The 13,971-nt window shown below is 44.0% G+C and overlaps 1 protein-coding gene across 4 annotated transcripts in view; it reads left to right on the top strand.

Annotated features, from left to right (window-relative positions):
* The window catches only part of C1_2H9orf43 (chromosome 1_2 C9orf43 homolog), a 285,830-nt gene that overhangs the window by 49,992 nt on the left and 221,867 nt on the right, over window positions 1-13,971 (top strand). For 2 of the 4 annotated variants that reach the window (XM_085609947.1, XM_085609948.1), the window contains one exon: window positions 10,673-10,857. In XM_085609947.1, coding sequence (XP_085466073.1) covers window positions 10,698-10,857 — 160 coding nt within the window. In that variant the 5' untranslated portion in view covers window positions 10,673-10,697. Of the gene's footprint in view, window positions 1-10,645; window positions 10,858-13,971 lie in introns of all 4 variants that reach the window. The other 2 variants (XM_085609945.1, XM_085609950.1) reach the window with 1 other exon arrangement.

Here is a 13,971-nt window from a genome sequence, read left to right as displayed (position 1 = left end):
TGTCGTTGGGGCAGAGGCAGGGCCCCGAAGTTCAAGGACTGGATGCAGGATCTCGTTTACTGTCAAGAACAGATATGTATGTACTCTGAGCTTATGCCGCCTACATCTAAGCCCACGGATATTTGGGCGCCGTCGCGATGCTTTCTCCTGGCTGGGGCGACTGCCACGGACGACGTGTTATTGGCTGAGTGATCCCGGCCTGATGTCCTCGGATGCTGGCAGGAGTGGCTGCCCTGGGCTACTGACATGATATGCTAACACTGTGGGCGCTGTGGATATGGGCCGCACGTCCGCCTGACATGCTGTGCTCTTACTGTGGGGTGAGTTGTGTTGTGGTGCCCCCCCCCGGGAGTGTGTGAGCCGTGCGCTGCTGTCTTTGGGTGATTAACTGGATGTTGTTCTGCACTGGACTATGCTGCTGGTCTCGCCAACAATGCCTGAAATGTATTACCTTTTCTTACTACACGCCGTCTATGTATCACTACTGTGGATGTTATGTACTCTTTGTCACTCTTTTGAATACAGCTGTATGTTTTCTCTCTAAAGTTTCAAAAATAAAATAAAAAAATAAAAAAAAGAAGCACAGGAGCTTACTGAGCTGTCCTATATCTGAAGCACACACCACCAAAGCTGACAGGTGGCAGCTCAGAACAACTCCACAGGTCTCCAGAAAGTGAAAGGGCTCTGATGGAGACCAAGGAGGTCACAGTCTGACAGACTGTCCAGGACGACCCGGTGGCTGATCGATTACAGGGCCTCAGAGATAGTGCAGATGACACAGATGATGCAGATCCTATTGGACAGCAGACAGCATCTGAAAGAGCTCCACCCTCAATGCCAGCCACTCCCATAAATTGTTACAATGCTGCTGCGTTCTTGCAACCCTGACCACCTTTTGTTAATGTCAAAAAGCAAACTATTGGTGATAGATGGACTACTTGGATAGAGACATTTGATTATTTCATTGATGCACTTGAAGAGACTGATAACAAAAAGATTATCAAGTATCTAAAAAATATTGCTGGTGATGATGTAAAAGAAGTAGGGTGACCAACTGGCATGGGTGCAATTTCAGGACGGTGAGTGTAAAGATTTAGGATAAAGGGTCAAAATTCAGGACAAAAATTCAGGAAAGGAGGTCAAAATTCAGGACAAAAAAGGTACGTTTTACAGACACATCAGAAGAGGTCGCACAATAGTATATAAGCACTTCATGATTTTTCAGTATGCGCGCAGCTTAGAGCAAATGTGCAGGTCTTTTGCGGTAACAAAACCAGTCTCCCAAGGAAACGCCCGATGCCCGATCCTGCCAGTCCGGCCTTTCTACCACCCCCCAATGGTGACTCTCCTCTTCACATAGACCCTTTCTCATGTGTATTTAATTTCTTTTATAGTGCTGCTCATCCCAAGTAAGTAGGACAGGGTGTCGGAGTGCGTTACATTACACACATATTACATAGAGACAATGACTCATATAAATGTGAAAGTCAATCTATAGGAAATGTACTTAAGATAATGGGGGTTATAAGGCGTAATCATTCTTTCATCCATCATTCAGTCTTTCACCATTCATTCTGTCCTTCCATCTGTGTGCCCATCCATATCAATATTCAACCATTTGCAAACCTATCCATCCATCTATCTTTCCATACATCCATCATTCCACTCATCCATCCCTCCATTCATCCTTTCACCTTATCCATCTGTACACTCATCCATCCACTCTTCCACTCGTCCATCCATTCACTCATCCATCCATCCATCCATCCATCCATCCATACATCCATCCACCCTTTCACCCATCCAGCCATCCTTTCACTTACTCATTCATCCACCCAGTCACTCAACCGTTCACCCTTTCAGCCATCCATCCATCCTCCCTTTCTCACTCCATCCCTCTTTCATTTAGCCATCCATCTGTCCATCCATCCATCCATCTACTCATCCATTCATGAATCGATCCATTGACCCTATCACTCATCCATCCTTTCACTCATCCATTCATCCTTTCTCTCATCCATCCACTCTTTCGCTCCTGCACTCATCCTTCCATCCTTTCTCTCGTCCATCCACCCTTTCACTCCTTCACTCATCCATCCATCCTTTCTCTCATCCATCCACCATTTCACTCATCTATCCCCTTCTTCTGTCCATCCACCCTCCCTTTCACTCACTCCTCCAGCCTTACATCCACCTTTTCACTCATCCACCCATTCATTCACCCATTCACTTATCAATTCATCTATTCACTTATCAATTTATCAATCCATCCATTAGTTCACTCATCCATCCACCCATTCACTCATCTGTCATCCACCCTTTCACTCATCTATCCATCCTTTCACTCATCCATCTATCCTTTTACCCGTCCATCTACCCTTCCACCCATACATCCATCTATTTACCTTTTCTGTGACAGACCACCTACAATAATTTATTTCAGCCCCATGGAGGTTGCGTTCCCTGGTGCTGCGGGAGGGGGCTGCACGGCACTCAATAAATTGCCCCAGGGTGGTGGCGTATACATATAATGCACTAAGAAAAGACACTTTATGCCTTAAAGTGTTTATTTCAAGAGGCTCACCCTGTTGTTTAGCACATCTAAAATAACCACTCAGAATATTATTAAAACAGCACTAATTCATTTTGCGAACAACAAAAATATGAACATTTCTACCATAGTGAAAATATTATCTAGCAACCTAACACCGTAAAAACATACTTCTATGCACTATACTATGAGAGCATGGAGTAACATAACTTGCATCTAGATTTTTTGGCAGAGAATCATCTCACTGCATACATGTTTATAGCAAGAGGATCAGTAGCTAGAAGAGTGTGTTCCTTTGAAAGGAAAATACACATTATCATCAGCTTCTCGTCTCTTGGTCTTGGCTCGGTACCAGCTATCCACGCAGAACAGGATGCTGCGGCATCACAGCAGTCTGTCAGTCTCTTTCAAGATCTTATGCCAGTAATCTGGGGCGAAGGACCTCTCCTACCAAGTGGTCACTTGTCAAGTCTTTTATAATGTGGCTTTATGTCATAACCTTAGGAATGTCTGACTTAACTCATGTGCATAAAGATGCTAGTCTTCGATTCATTCTTATAAACAACTAAGTTAAAACACGTCAATTCAGACCACATTGTTATGTTATTATCATTATCTGACATTGAAATAGAGCTAACATGGCACATGTCCCATCAGGTGTCTTATTCATGTAATTATCGAATGACTTCACACTTTTACAGGTTCTTGGAAAGATAAGGACTGACAACATCTGTGTCGAAGGCAGCCATGCCGACAATTAGGCAAATATTGAGAAAATTGAGTCTTGGCCAGCTCAGGATGGAGTCTGGCCTTAAGGACTTTATGCCAACCCAATTGCACTAGAGTATTCAGCATTTCCTCTTCACCCTTCAGCCTTCACCAAGTCCTTCCTCTTTCTTTCGTTCTCCACCCACATAGCACTACTTCCCCCCTCAAAGTCTGCCTACAGGCCTACCCGCCTCATACTGCACCACACACCCTTCTCCCTACGCCCTTCTTGAACACTTCAACATTTACCCCATCCTCTTCTCCAACTCTTCCACTCCCATCTACCCCCATCCTTCTTCCATAATCCTTTTATCTCCTGTTTTTACTCCATTCAGCCTTCCTCAAATCCTCTACATCATTCTGTACTTCTAAAATAACTGCCCTGCTGCACTATATTCCACTTCCAAAGACCAGGAGCCATGCAATCAGGGAGAGGCAATCTTTAAAATGGATCGCAAGTGCTCCTTGCATCCAACGCTTCCTACATTGCTCACCTAAATGGAGGGGCCTAGTTGCCAGATAGTGGACATCTCAATACCTGCTGTGAGCCCAGAGCTCCATCAATCAATCAATCAATCAATCAATCAATCAATCAATCAATCCATCAATCAATAAGCATTTAATAAGCATGCAGCTGCTTCAAACAGAAGCATCCTGGCGCTCAAAGCAGATACAGAGATCCTACCACATTATATTAATGACTAGGCTTTGAGTTTTCTTTTAAAAATTGCCAGTGTCTTAGAGCAGCGCAGTTTGGGTGGCAGACTGTTCCAAAGCTTGGCTGTAAGATCTGTGAACGAGCTTCCTCCACAGCGTATCTTCAAAAATTTAGGAATCTGCACCAGGGAGAGGTTAATAGACCTTAGTACTCTCTCTTGTGTATATATGGTCAGTCTGTTGTTCAGATGGCACGGGCAGTTCTGTCAAATGTTATAAAGTCCAGAGTCAGGCTTTAAATTTAATATGCTGTGCCACGGTAAGCCAGTGCAACAGCCTTAAATGATGAGAGATATGTTCATGGTGGTGGACTTTTCGTATAAGTATGGCTGTTGTATTCTGGATTAACTATAGCCTCCTTGGCAGTCAGGCTGGGGGCTTCAGGCCCAATCTGTCTGCCACTGGGCTGGCGTCCTCCATGGCAATACTGTTTTAAACGCACTCAACCGTGGAGAAGTTTAGACTATCTGAGAGCACCTTTTAGTGTAGTATGTGAAAGGTTCTCTATCCCTTCAACAAAATTAGGGACTTATGGGCTTTTTATAGAGGTCCAACATAAATGCCCGTTCAGATCATGTTAACTAAAGGTCAGTAGTTCCTCTCATAGTGACACTTAGGAGCAAAGGTAAGCCAAGCTTATCTTGGTTAGTAGATTACAAACTCAGTGGGGTTCGGTGTAGGAAAGAGAGTGTGGGAATTCCTTCTTTTGAAATTGGGGTCCTCACACACCCAGCAAGCTAGGTGTCATGCTTCATCATATGGACCTGCTCCTCGTTGGGGCGGCGCTGTAATACCCAACGGGGCTCTTTATCGGAGATCTTTTGTTCCTTGCCGTATGATGCAGTGTGGGTGTGTGGGCTGAAACGTGTAGATATTGTGTAAGGGTGATTTAAAAGAAGTGGGATAGTCCAAATAAATCTTTTATTCTGGCAGGCTACCCACCTTGTTAAAATATATCGACTGCCAGCCTATCTAACTCTAAGGTTTAGTTTAGGGTATGCTCAACTCTCCAGGTCAACATGTTTCATGCCTGTTGGTCACATTGATCCGTGGCAATTCTTCAGGACGTACTTAGTGAATCTATCTACACAGTGCGGTGGGTTCTAAGTACTACATACTACGAGTCAGGTAATCTGTAGTATCTTCCAATGACCTAAAACAGGGGTGGAATACAGGAAGGAATTACAACTGTATCACATATGTTTAGGTCATCAAGAATCCATTACTCTCTCTCCGAATCCATTCTGTGAACAGAAGACTGTACTCCCCAGAAGGTGTCACCCAGGGGAATTTAATTCTTACATGTTAGCGCTGTGTCATACGTCAGTTTGAATTGTTCATCAAAACTACCCATTCGTTATGACCCGGGTGGAACATTTGAGTGCAAAACTCACCTCTCTAAAGTGAGGGAGTCACTCCAGTCAGTGTCCGGCGGAGTATGAGGACACCTGAAACATGGTGTCCTAAAAGGCACAAACAATAAAGTTAGGAGCCAATGGCTCACTTGGGCATTGGTCAAGAAACCAACCTTATACAGGTCACTTGCCATATAGTGTGTTGAACAGGGAGTGCGCAAATTGTACACCGATTTCCAATGGTGTCTTTCGGTGTCCCCTGGTGGTTGGGGAAGAGGACACAATGGTCTACAGATTAGCCCGGTGGAAAACAACACAAATATTAACTTTCATTTCTATGAAGCCCCTGATAGAATCATGCTCAAGACAATGCTACAAATGAGACAGTTGCTCTGTTCGTGACAATATAAAATTTGCAAGCTGATGCATCAAGAATTCTCAATACAAATAAAGACTCAGAGGCCATTGCCTTCCACCAATCAGTGCCCAGCTGCCCCTATAACACTCCATAATCCCAAAGTCCCTCCTTCTTTGCATAATACCAACAAGTCCAAGAACAACAACCTCCTGTCTCTTTATTCTCCTCTCAGATTATCTAAATTTTCTGAGGGCAACCCAATAGCTTGTTCTAGATGTGGGTTTCAGGCTGCATCGGACACCCACTTGTTTTTCGACTGCCCTAGTTTGGTGTCATACTGGGCAGCTATTAGTAGTTAGCAGATCATCACCAGAAATGCCAAAGACGGCTCAGAGTCTGCACCAATGAAGAGGACCTGCTGAAGGAAAAGCAATGAAAAGAACGGTTTGCTAGCCACACAAGCAATAACAGAAGCTAATGAGCCCAGGCCGCTGCAAGGAGCGTTGCACTCACTGGGCCCGGGTGAATGTTACAAGTTGACAAGCAAAGAGCATTTATCTGTGGTTACTCAGTAGCAAAGAAGGAGGGAGAACTATGGGATTAAAGAGTTTTATAAGGGTGACTGGACCCTGATTGGTGGAAGGGGATGATGATGGGGCTATGCCTTAGCTTGGTAGTAATCACCAGTCTAGTTCATTGGTATGTGAACCCTTATATGAGCTGATGAGTCAGTCATTTACTGGTGCTTCAACAGTGACCCAAGGTTTTGGACGGACTCCCTATAACGTTTATCGGTGTTTTAACAGTCCTCCTTGGATTGGCCATTATCACTTCTGGGAGGAATTCATTGTAGCATTTATTGGAGACTTAATAGGGCCTTAAGGGGCTGTCCCCTCTTTGCTTCTGTGTCGGTTCCGTCTTGTGTTCAATGGTGGCTTAATGGTACATCTAGGGGTTATTGATTTTGAGTGGACTCCATATAGGGTCTGATTATTAGGTTCCAGGTAACCCAGATTCGGCTGATCATCATGGAAACCCCATCTGCTGTAAATAGGAGGGGTTTCCGGGATTATCAGCCGAATATGTAAAATAGGTGGAGTCTCTGGATGAAAACGAGGGAACAGTGAGGAATCACTGGGGGTATAGGGACCAGAATTACAGATTCCTGTTTTCTAAGGTGACCATCAGAGTTGCATAAGTAATCTTGACAACTTCACCTTACCCTCCCTCAAATCCCCTTGGAGGTACCAACCACTCCACTATTGGTAACTCCAGGGGGCGGAGTTACCAGAGAAGGTAGCAGGGGCCTCGGAATGAGGCCCATAGTGCTTTACTGGTGGATTAACAGAGCCACCAGGAATTTGGACAGATATCACTTCTCTCCATATGTTTTAGTGGTGACTTAATTGTTCCTGCAGGATTTGAGTCCCTATTGCTTCGGAGTGGACTTCAAGTAGAGCTTATGCTGGTGCAGAAGTGCCTCCTGGGGTTGGGCTCCTACTGCGTCTTGGTGCACTCCAATTATTGTCTTACTGGTGGCTAAACAGTTCCCCCCAGGGGTCTGGGCACCTGTCGTTCTTGGGTAGAGTCCACATTGTGTTATACTGGGGACCTAACAGTGCCTCTGCTTCTAGCATGCCAGGGGGGACTATGAACAATCCATCATCGGTGACAGCTCCACCCCTGTTCAGACTCGCAATCCTTTGCCCAAGCTTAGAACAAGAATAAGGGCCATCAACAACCTCCTTGAATTCAGAATGACAATGAAGACTTGGCTGCTTCCAGAATCGTGACCCAGTTGCCTTTCTGACTAGAGGTAACACTGGTTTGTATATGCTGTCTGCAAAGCTATTCCTCACGCTCCTTTTTCGTATCTCTTTCTGCGTGAGATGCTCTTGCACACATCTGCTAGAGGTATGGAACACATTCAATTGGATTCACGGGCATCACCAAAACAGATTACTGAAGGTGACACCTTTACCAAAACCCTTCTTACACCATGCACAACAAACATATTAGCTGCCTACTCTAATATTTAAGTGTGAGAGTACATTGCTCACTGTTTATTTTTTCTTTTATGACAGGTTCCTCTGGTCTGTTACTCGCCTGTTGCGTTTGGCTTTGGGATAGAATGCCTTCATTCAGTTGTTAGAGAAGCAAGGACAGCACATAATGTGCACTTTGAGACACAAGCACACAGCACATGGCAAATGATGACGGCACACAATCTGCCTACTAAAGTGCAGGAAGTCATTGTCATTTGGCTGACGTCCCCGCACATGAAGCTGTCAATGTGCAAAAGTTGAAGAGGAAGGACACTGGGCGACGATATTAATATAGCCTTAGAGCCCGCTACGGATGGCTCTACGGTTATTAGAAAATTCTGCCCCTAGAGGGCAGAATGTTCTAATTTGTAAAACGAAGGCTTGACGAAGCCCGAGGGGGTTGAAATCCCCTTGTGCTCAGACAGCTGTTAACAAACATTGGAATGTTGATGTGGAATGTTGATGCTTCGGGCTTCTACCAGCCTTCGGCTCGGGCCTTTAACGCTGGAGCGGGCCTCTATTGGCCTGTTGAACCCGCTACGGCAGGCTCTAAAGAAACAACAGATAACTGAGCTGCAAAAGCCCTCACTGATTGTGATCAAAGCTTATATTATGATCAATTTCTTACCCGTGGTGCAGAAGTTATTAGAAGAGATTGATTTTCTCTTTTGTCTATAATAACTTCCCTATCTTTCCTACAAAACTGAACTATTATTTTTAAAACTACATTAATTTTGTTGTGCATAATTACTGTGTCCTTCTATTCCTAAGTAATGTATCTTCCACATCCTTGTGTCCAAAAACATGACTGTTCCTCCTAGATACCTTTGACAAATCGGTAATACATCTTCACCACCACCTAAACCACAATCCACTACAACATACACCACCGTCTCTCCCGTTAAACCCCAGCTATATCCTACCTCAACCCCACATCCTACACACCATAGCTTGCATCTCGTACACCCTGCACTACAACTTACTCCCCTACTACCCCTGGTGTGCCCTACATCGTACGACACCAGCCACACCACCACTTCTACACCTCCCCACCATATCCATCTTATACCCCTTATAATATTGAGCACTTATACTGTACAGCCCTTCAACATCCTACAACATTTACTGCCTAAATCACCACCTCATTCACCTACTCTACCTTATCACCTACACTACTCCATACAGCCATCTCCATACAATGTGACACATAGTGTACATTCATATACACCGCCTACAATGAAACCTATACTTATACCTTCACCACTGCATTTTCTTATTCTATTTACATTGAGTCGTAAAGCGAGGGCTAGTGTACATTTTCTAATGGCCTACTCAATATCATCTTAAAAGAAAAGTAGGTTTCCCTTGCATTGATCATTCTGGTATGGACAAAAATGCATTGTCAATAAGCCAAGATCTAATAAAATGCATGTATTCTACAAGGCCTTCTTCAATATTAGCTAGAGAAAGAAATTGGTTCTGACTTAGTGAATGAGGAACGTGCATAAAGCAGTGTCAGGCGCAGTATGGCTGCATACACGGAGGAGCAGATCTGGGTGGGATATTGAAAGCGAAGTTTTTCCCTAGCCTAACCTTTATGGGGAGAATATGTTAAAGCTATTTTACAAATTTTAACACAATATCTGAGGGGGGAAAAGATGCAGGAACTGGGACGCAAATCACTGATTCCCACGGTAGTCACCAAAAACGTGTAATCTCCTTTATGTTACAGTCCCTGCAGTTATTGGGAGCCCCCTAATAGTAATTCTGGGGGCTATTTGTAGAGAAGACCTTTACCACGTCTACTTTTCGTGTTAGCGAGTTCTTTCATCAACTTTTTCCATAAAATGTTCATATTGTTGAGCATATTGGGGTGTCAGACATTATGGGCCTAATTACGATGTCGGTGGGTCCGACACCGATGGCACGTCGGTGTCAGACCCACCAACATCTGCCCTTGCGGTCTGCCCACCTCATTACGATGCGGCGGGTTGAGGCATCAGTCAGAGGGACCATCCTTGGTGCTTCCAGCAGGCTCACTGAGCCCGTTGGTGCATCAGAAATACACTATAATCCCCTAATGGCAGCGTCTCCGCCATCGGGATTATGATGTCATTTTCCGACAGCCTTCCCATGTCGGCCTTTCCGATATGGAACGGCTGTCAGAAAATTACTTTGGGGACCCCTAGCAGGGCTCCTTTCACCCTAGCCCTCTGCTATGGGATGTGAGGGGCACCTATGATGCCCCCCTAAACCTACCTGAACATTGTGGCAGGCACCTCACGGTGCAGGGAGGTTTACGAACATCCATTTCACTATGGCAGCTTGTGCTGCTTGTGCTGCAGGCCTTTTCTGCCCGCCACGCAAGCAGCCATAATGAAGTGGATGTTTCCGACCGTCCTATGTGCGGTCGCATCCAAATTGCAAGGTCGGTACCGCCGACCTATGGTCCGGCATTTCCAGACTGATGCGGTGTCTGGCACACACAAGTCCGCCTGACATCGCAATCAGCCGCTATGTATTTGGGCATTTTTATGTAACCCCAGTGTCCTCATCCCAAGATATACAATCAAAGCCGTGTTACCAAGTGCCCCATGTTATGTCTGACATCATCACCATTCCTGGGTTTTTAGCTAGAATCACTTCTTCAGCACTATTACATGCAGCTTCACTTTCCTCATCGTAAGAATGGTCTAAAAGCAAGGAATGGCAGAATCGCACCTGACATAGGTTAATTGACCTGCTGTGTAAATGAAACAGTTATTCTGCTGCCCTTGATTGACATTTTAATTGTTCACATCATAAAATAAGCCCTATCAAAATCATGATTTTGCATTTCTATTTCTGTCAGTTTTATACTGGCATCCTTTTTGCTTAGTCTCCACAGAGCTCGAATTTGAATAATGACTACAGACTCACTTATATTGGATGAAACTATGTGCCCCATGCCCGTCTGCCAACATCCGCTTTGCTGGGCATCCATGAGGCGTCTTGGGCGAGGACGACCGCGTTATATGCAAAGACAGCCTTGCTCATCGTTTGGATCAACTTCTGAAGATGAAGGTAAAGGGAAAGATGGGATTACGTTTACAGTCATGAGGGCCAAATATGTGGAGAAGAGAGAGAAAGACAAAGGAGTAGTGAATCCTGATTCAACTTAGCTTGATGTAATGTATTTGAAATGTTTTTGCTTCTGACCCATGACTGAGGGATCATTATCTAAAGATGTATGTTTCCATCCTCCTGCCTGCCTTCCACTGTCATTTCAGTACAAGTCTTGGTTAAAATTATTCTGTTTCTTCTCTCTAAACAGAACATGTTTACAATAGTTAATTTCTCCTCTCTATGCGGCTCATGTCTAAAGTCCTCTTGGAGACCAATGTCTCGGAATAGATTTTTTTTTAACTCTGGTCACACAGCTTTTGGTCTCTCTTGGAGTTCTTGTATTCGTGCAGGGAAAGTAGCCTGCTGGTGTAAGGATAAGCAATCACCTTTTTTGTGTTTTGTGATTGGGTGTATCTACATATGTAACTGGCATGCAAGGCGTGACGTTTGCTTGTGTCTCATTTAGACATGGTGGACCATCAGCTTTTTGTCAACGGAGCAACCAATGACTCAGTTGATGGAAAACTCCCTACAGAATAGGGGCCATCGGAGTAAAGCCTTCACACCGCCCACTCTATTTGTTACTGATAGGAAAAGCCGGGATATGATGGACAGAAAAAAGTAATAATGACTCCCATACCCTGGGAGAAAACTCCCAGCGTGTGGCTGTTATTATTTTTTTGTTTTTCAATAACAAACTCCCACTTTCTAAGTTTCGATTTGAAAAACAAAATATGTTTAAAGTTTAGTGGACGGCCAACTAAATCAATAGCAGCAGTCCACTAAACCTTCTGTAACCTGAAGGGAACCGGTGTAATAGTGGTTCCTTTCATGTCTCAGAGAGGACCACTGGGCTGGTGGTCATCTTGTCACGGTGGCATACATTAAGTCCTCTCCCACCCTGACGGACAATACTCTGTTCCCCAGGGACTAAATCTAGCCCCTAATTTCAAACAAGGTTAAGAAGTGGACAGTTGATTGAATCAGTATCCTTAAAGGTTTGTGAACAGCCATTCATCAGGAGTACGTGGATTTTCACAAACTCATCTGCGACTGAAATTGTTAGAGATATACTTCTTTCAAGGGCAGGGGCAAATTCTTTACCACGCCATGAAGTGAAACAGAACACCTCAACACTTCGATAGGGTGTAGGAGAAGGGATTTGCCGATGAATAAAAGTAATTGTGACCAATGGTGTTAAAGCTCAATGAGACATCCAACAGGACCAGCAGGCATGGAGCACTAGGGTGTTGATCTCTACAGTGTCTTCCAACACTTGATTTGTACTTGTTTCAGTACTGTTTGCCCCTCTCTTAGTAGCTATCAGTTATGCATTGGAAAGGCCCAACCTAGTCCTTCAGTGCCTCCCTATATGTTTCAAGTCTGCTTTCTGAATTGTAGTAGGAGCATCTGGCCCCAGCTCTCAATGCTGTTCTTCTGCTGTTCATGGTAAGTAACCACCTACACTAGTGTTTACAGTCTTGCACAGATGGCTCTAGTACACCGTCACACCAGGGTGTTGTCCTCCCACAGGAACCTTGCCACACCACATTGAGATACATTAATAGATCACCCATTCCATGTCTTGTGGAGGTGACTGCAATAACCTGATCCACTTGCTCACTAGTTCCATGGACGACAGGCAAATAATAAGCCTTCCTTGGCCTTGCCAACATCAGAAATGAAGAGGGAAAGTTTGTGGAGTGGAAGTCAAGATTGCAGCACACCACACACAAGACATTATTTCACAACATGACCAACTGTAAAGAGTAGAAGCCTTATGTTTAAAGGTATTTTGCAGTTGCAAAGCCTGCAAATTACACAATAATGGGTTTGGGACCTCAAATACCGTAATTCTATTTACAAAAGCTCATTTGCGAGTCGGAAAAGTGTTTCTAACTTGTAAAAGGGCTTTTGCGACCCAATCTGAATTACAAATACCAGGAGCACGAAAGTGGTGTCCCCCTCCTATTTGCGATTGGGAGAGGAATGTATTAATAGCTTGTGACCGCAGATGCAGTCACAAACCACCTATCAGATAGCAACACCGCAAAGTGGTTGGTATCTGATTCACAAAGGTGAAGGTGTCCCCATGGGGCAGCTTTCACTTTGGGAATACTGATGCCGGCCTCTGGGGAAGCAGGCAGTGGTCGTCCAGATTGCCACTACCTGTTGTCACCGAAGTCTTTCTAAATGGTTTTTTTTTTTAAAGCAGCACCAGTCCTTTTATTGGGCACGGGCTGCTTTTAATAACATGTTAACTGTTTGGGTTGGAAAGGCAGAGTTGGAGGTTTGCTATCCCTTGCAGGCCTCCTTCCATGCATTTACAGCCTATCAAAAGCGATAGCAAATTGTGACCTACCAAATTAATATTCATTAGGTAAGTAATTTTGCGACCCCCTTTTAATGGACAATTTGCAATGTGACCTATTGACGCATAGATTGTATCACAAATTGCATTCCCATTCACACACGTGATGGTGTGCAATTTGCATGTCCTGGTTTGAGAATGGGATCAGGGCCTATGTTTGCTGGATGTTCAGGAGTCAGCAATTTAAAGCTGTTTCGAACATAGATAATGATTATTACTGGGTGATATAACTTTCTTTTTCTACAAAAACTAACTTAAATGAGTGGAGAATTCTCTTTCCTCCCTTCTTGTTGGTGATTTACTGATCTACTACTACATCAGTGAGTCAATCAGCAAGATTACATAAATATGGATAGAAAAATAAAGAAAAAAGGATAAAACAGTGGTTGTACTATAGTTCATAGCATAATCATTGTTTTGTCTTTATTCTTGCATTTAGACTTGCATCTGGAATCCTCATTGAAATTTTAAAAAGTTAGATGCAGTATTAGGGACAACTTTGCAGAATAACAAATTATCAGTGTATAGGATCACTTTCTTGCTCCACTTTCCCACTGCAGAGGAACCAATATTGTTATTTTGTCAAACTAATTAAGATAGGGGCTTTAGATATAGGTTAAAAAATAGTTGGTGAATGGGGCATCCTTGTCGCTTGACCCTCATAATCTCAAACGGGGCACTTGTGTTGTTATGTAAGTCTG

Source organism: Triturus cristatus, chromosome 1_2, assembly GCF_964204655.1.
Source record: "Triturus cristatus chromosome 1_2, aTriCri1.1, whole genome shotgun sequence".
NCBI lineage: Eukaryota > Metazoa > Chordata > Amphibia > Caudata > Salamandridae > Triturus > Triturus cristatus.
This window is presented reverse-complemented; position numbering and strand designations above follow the sequence as displayed.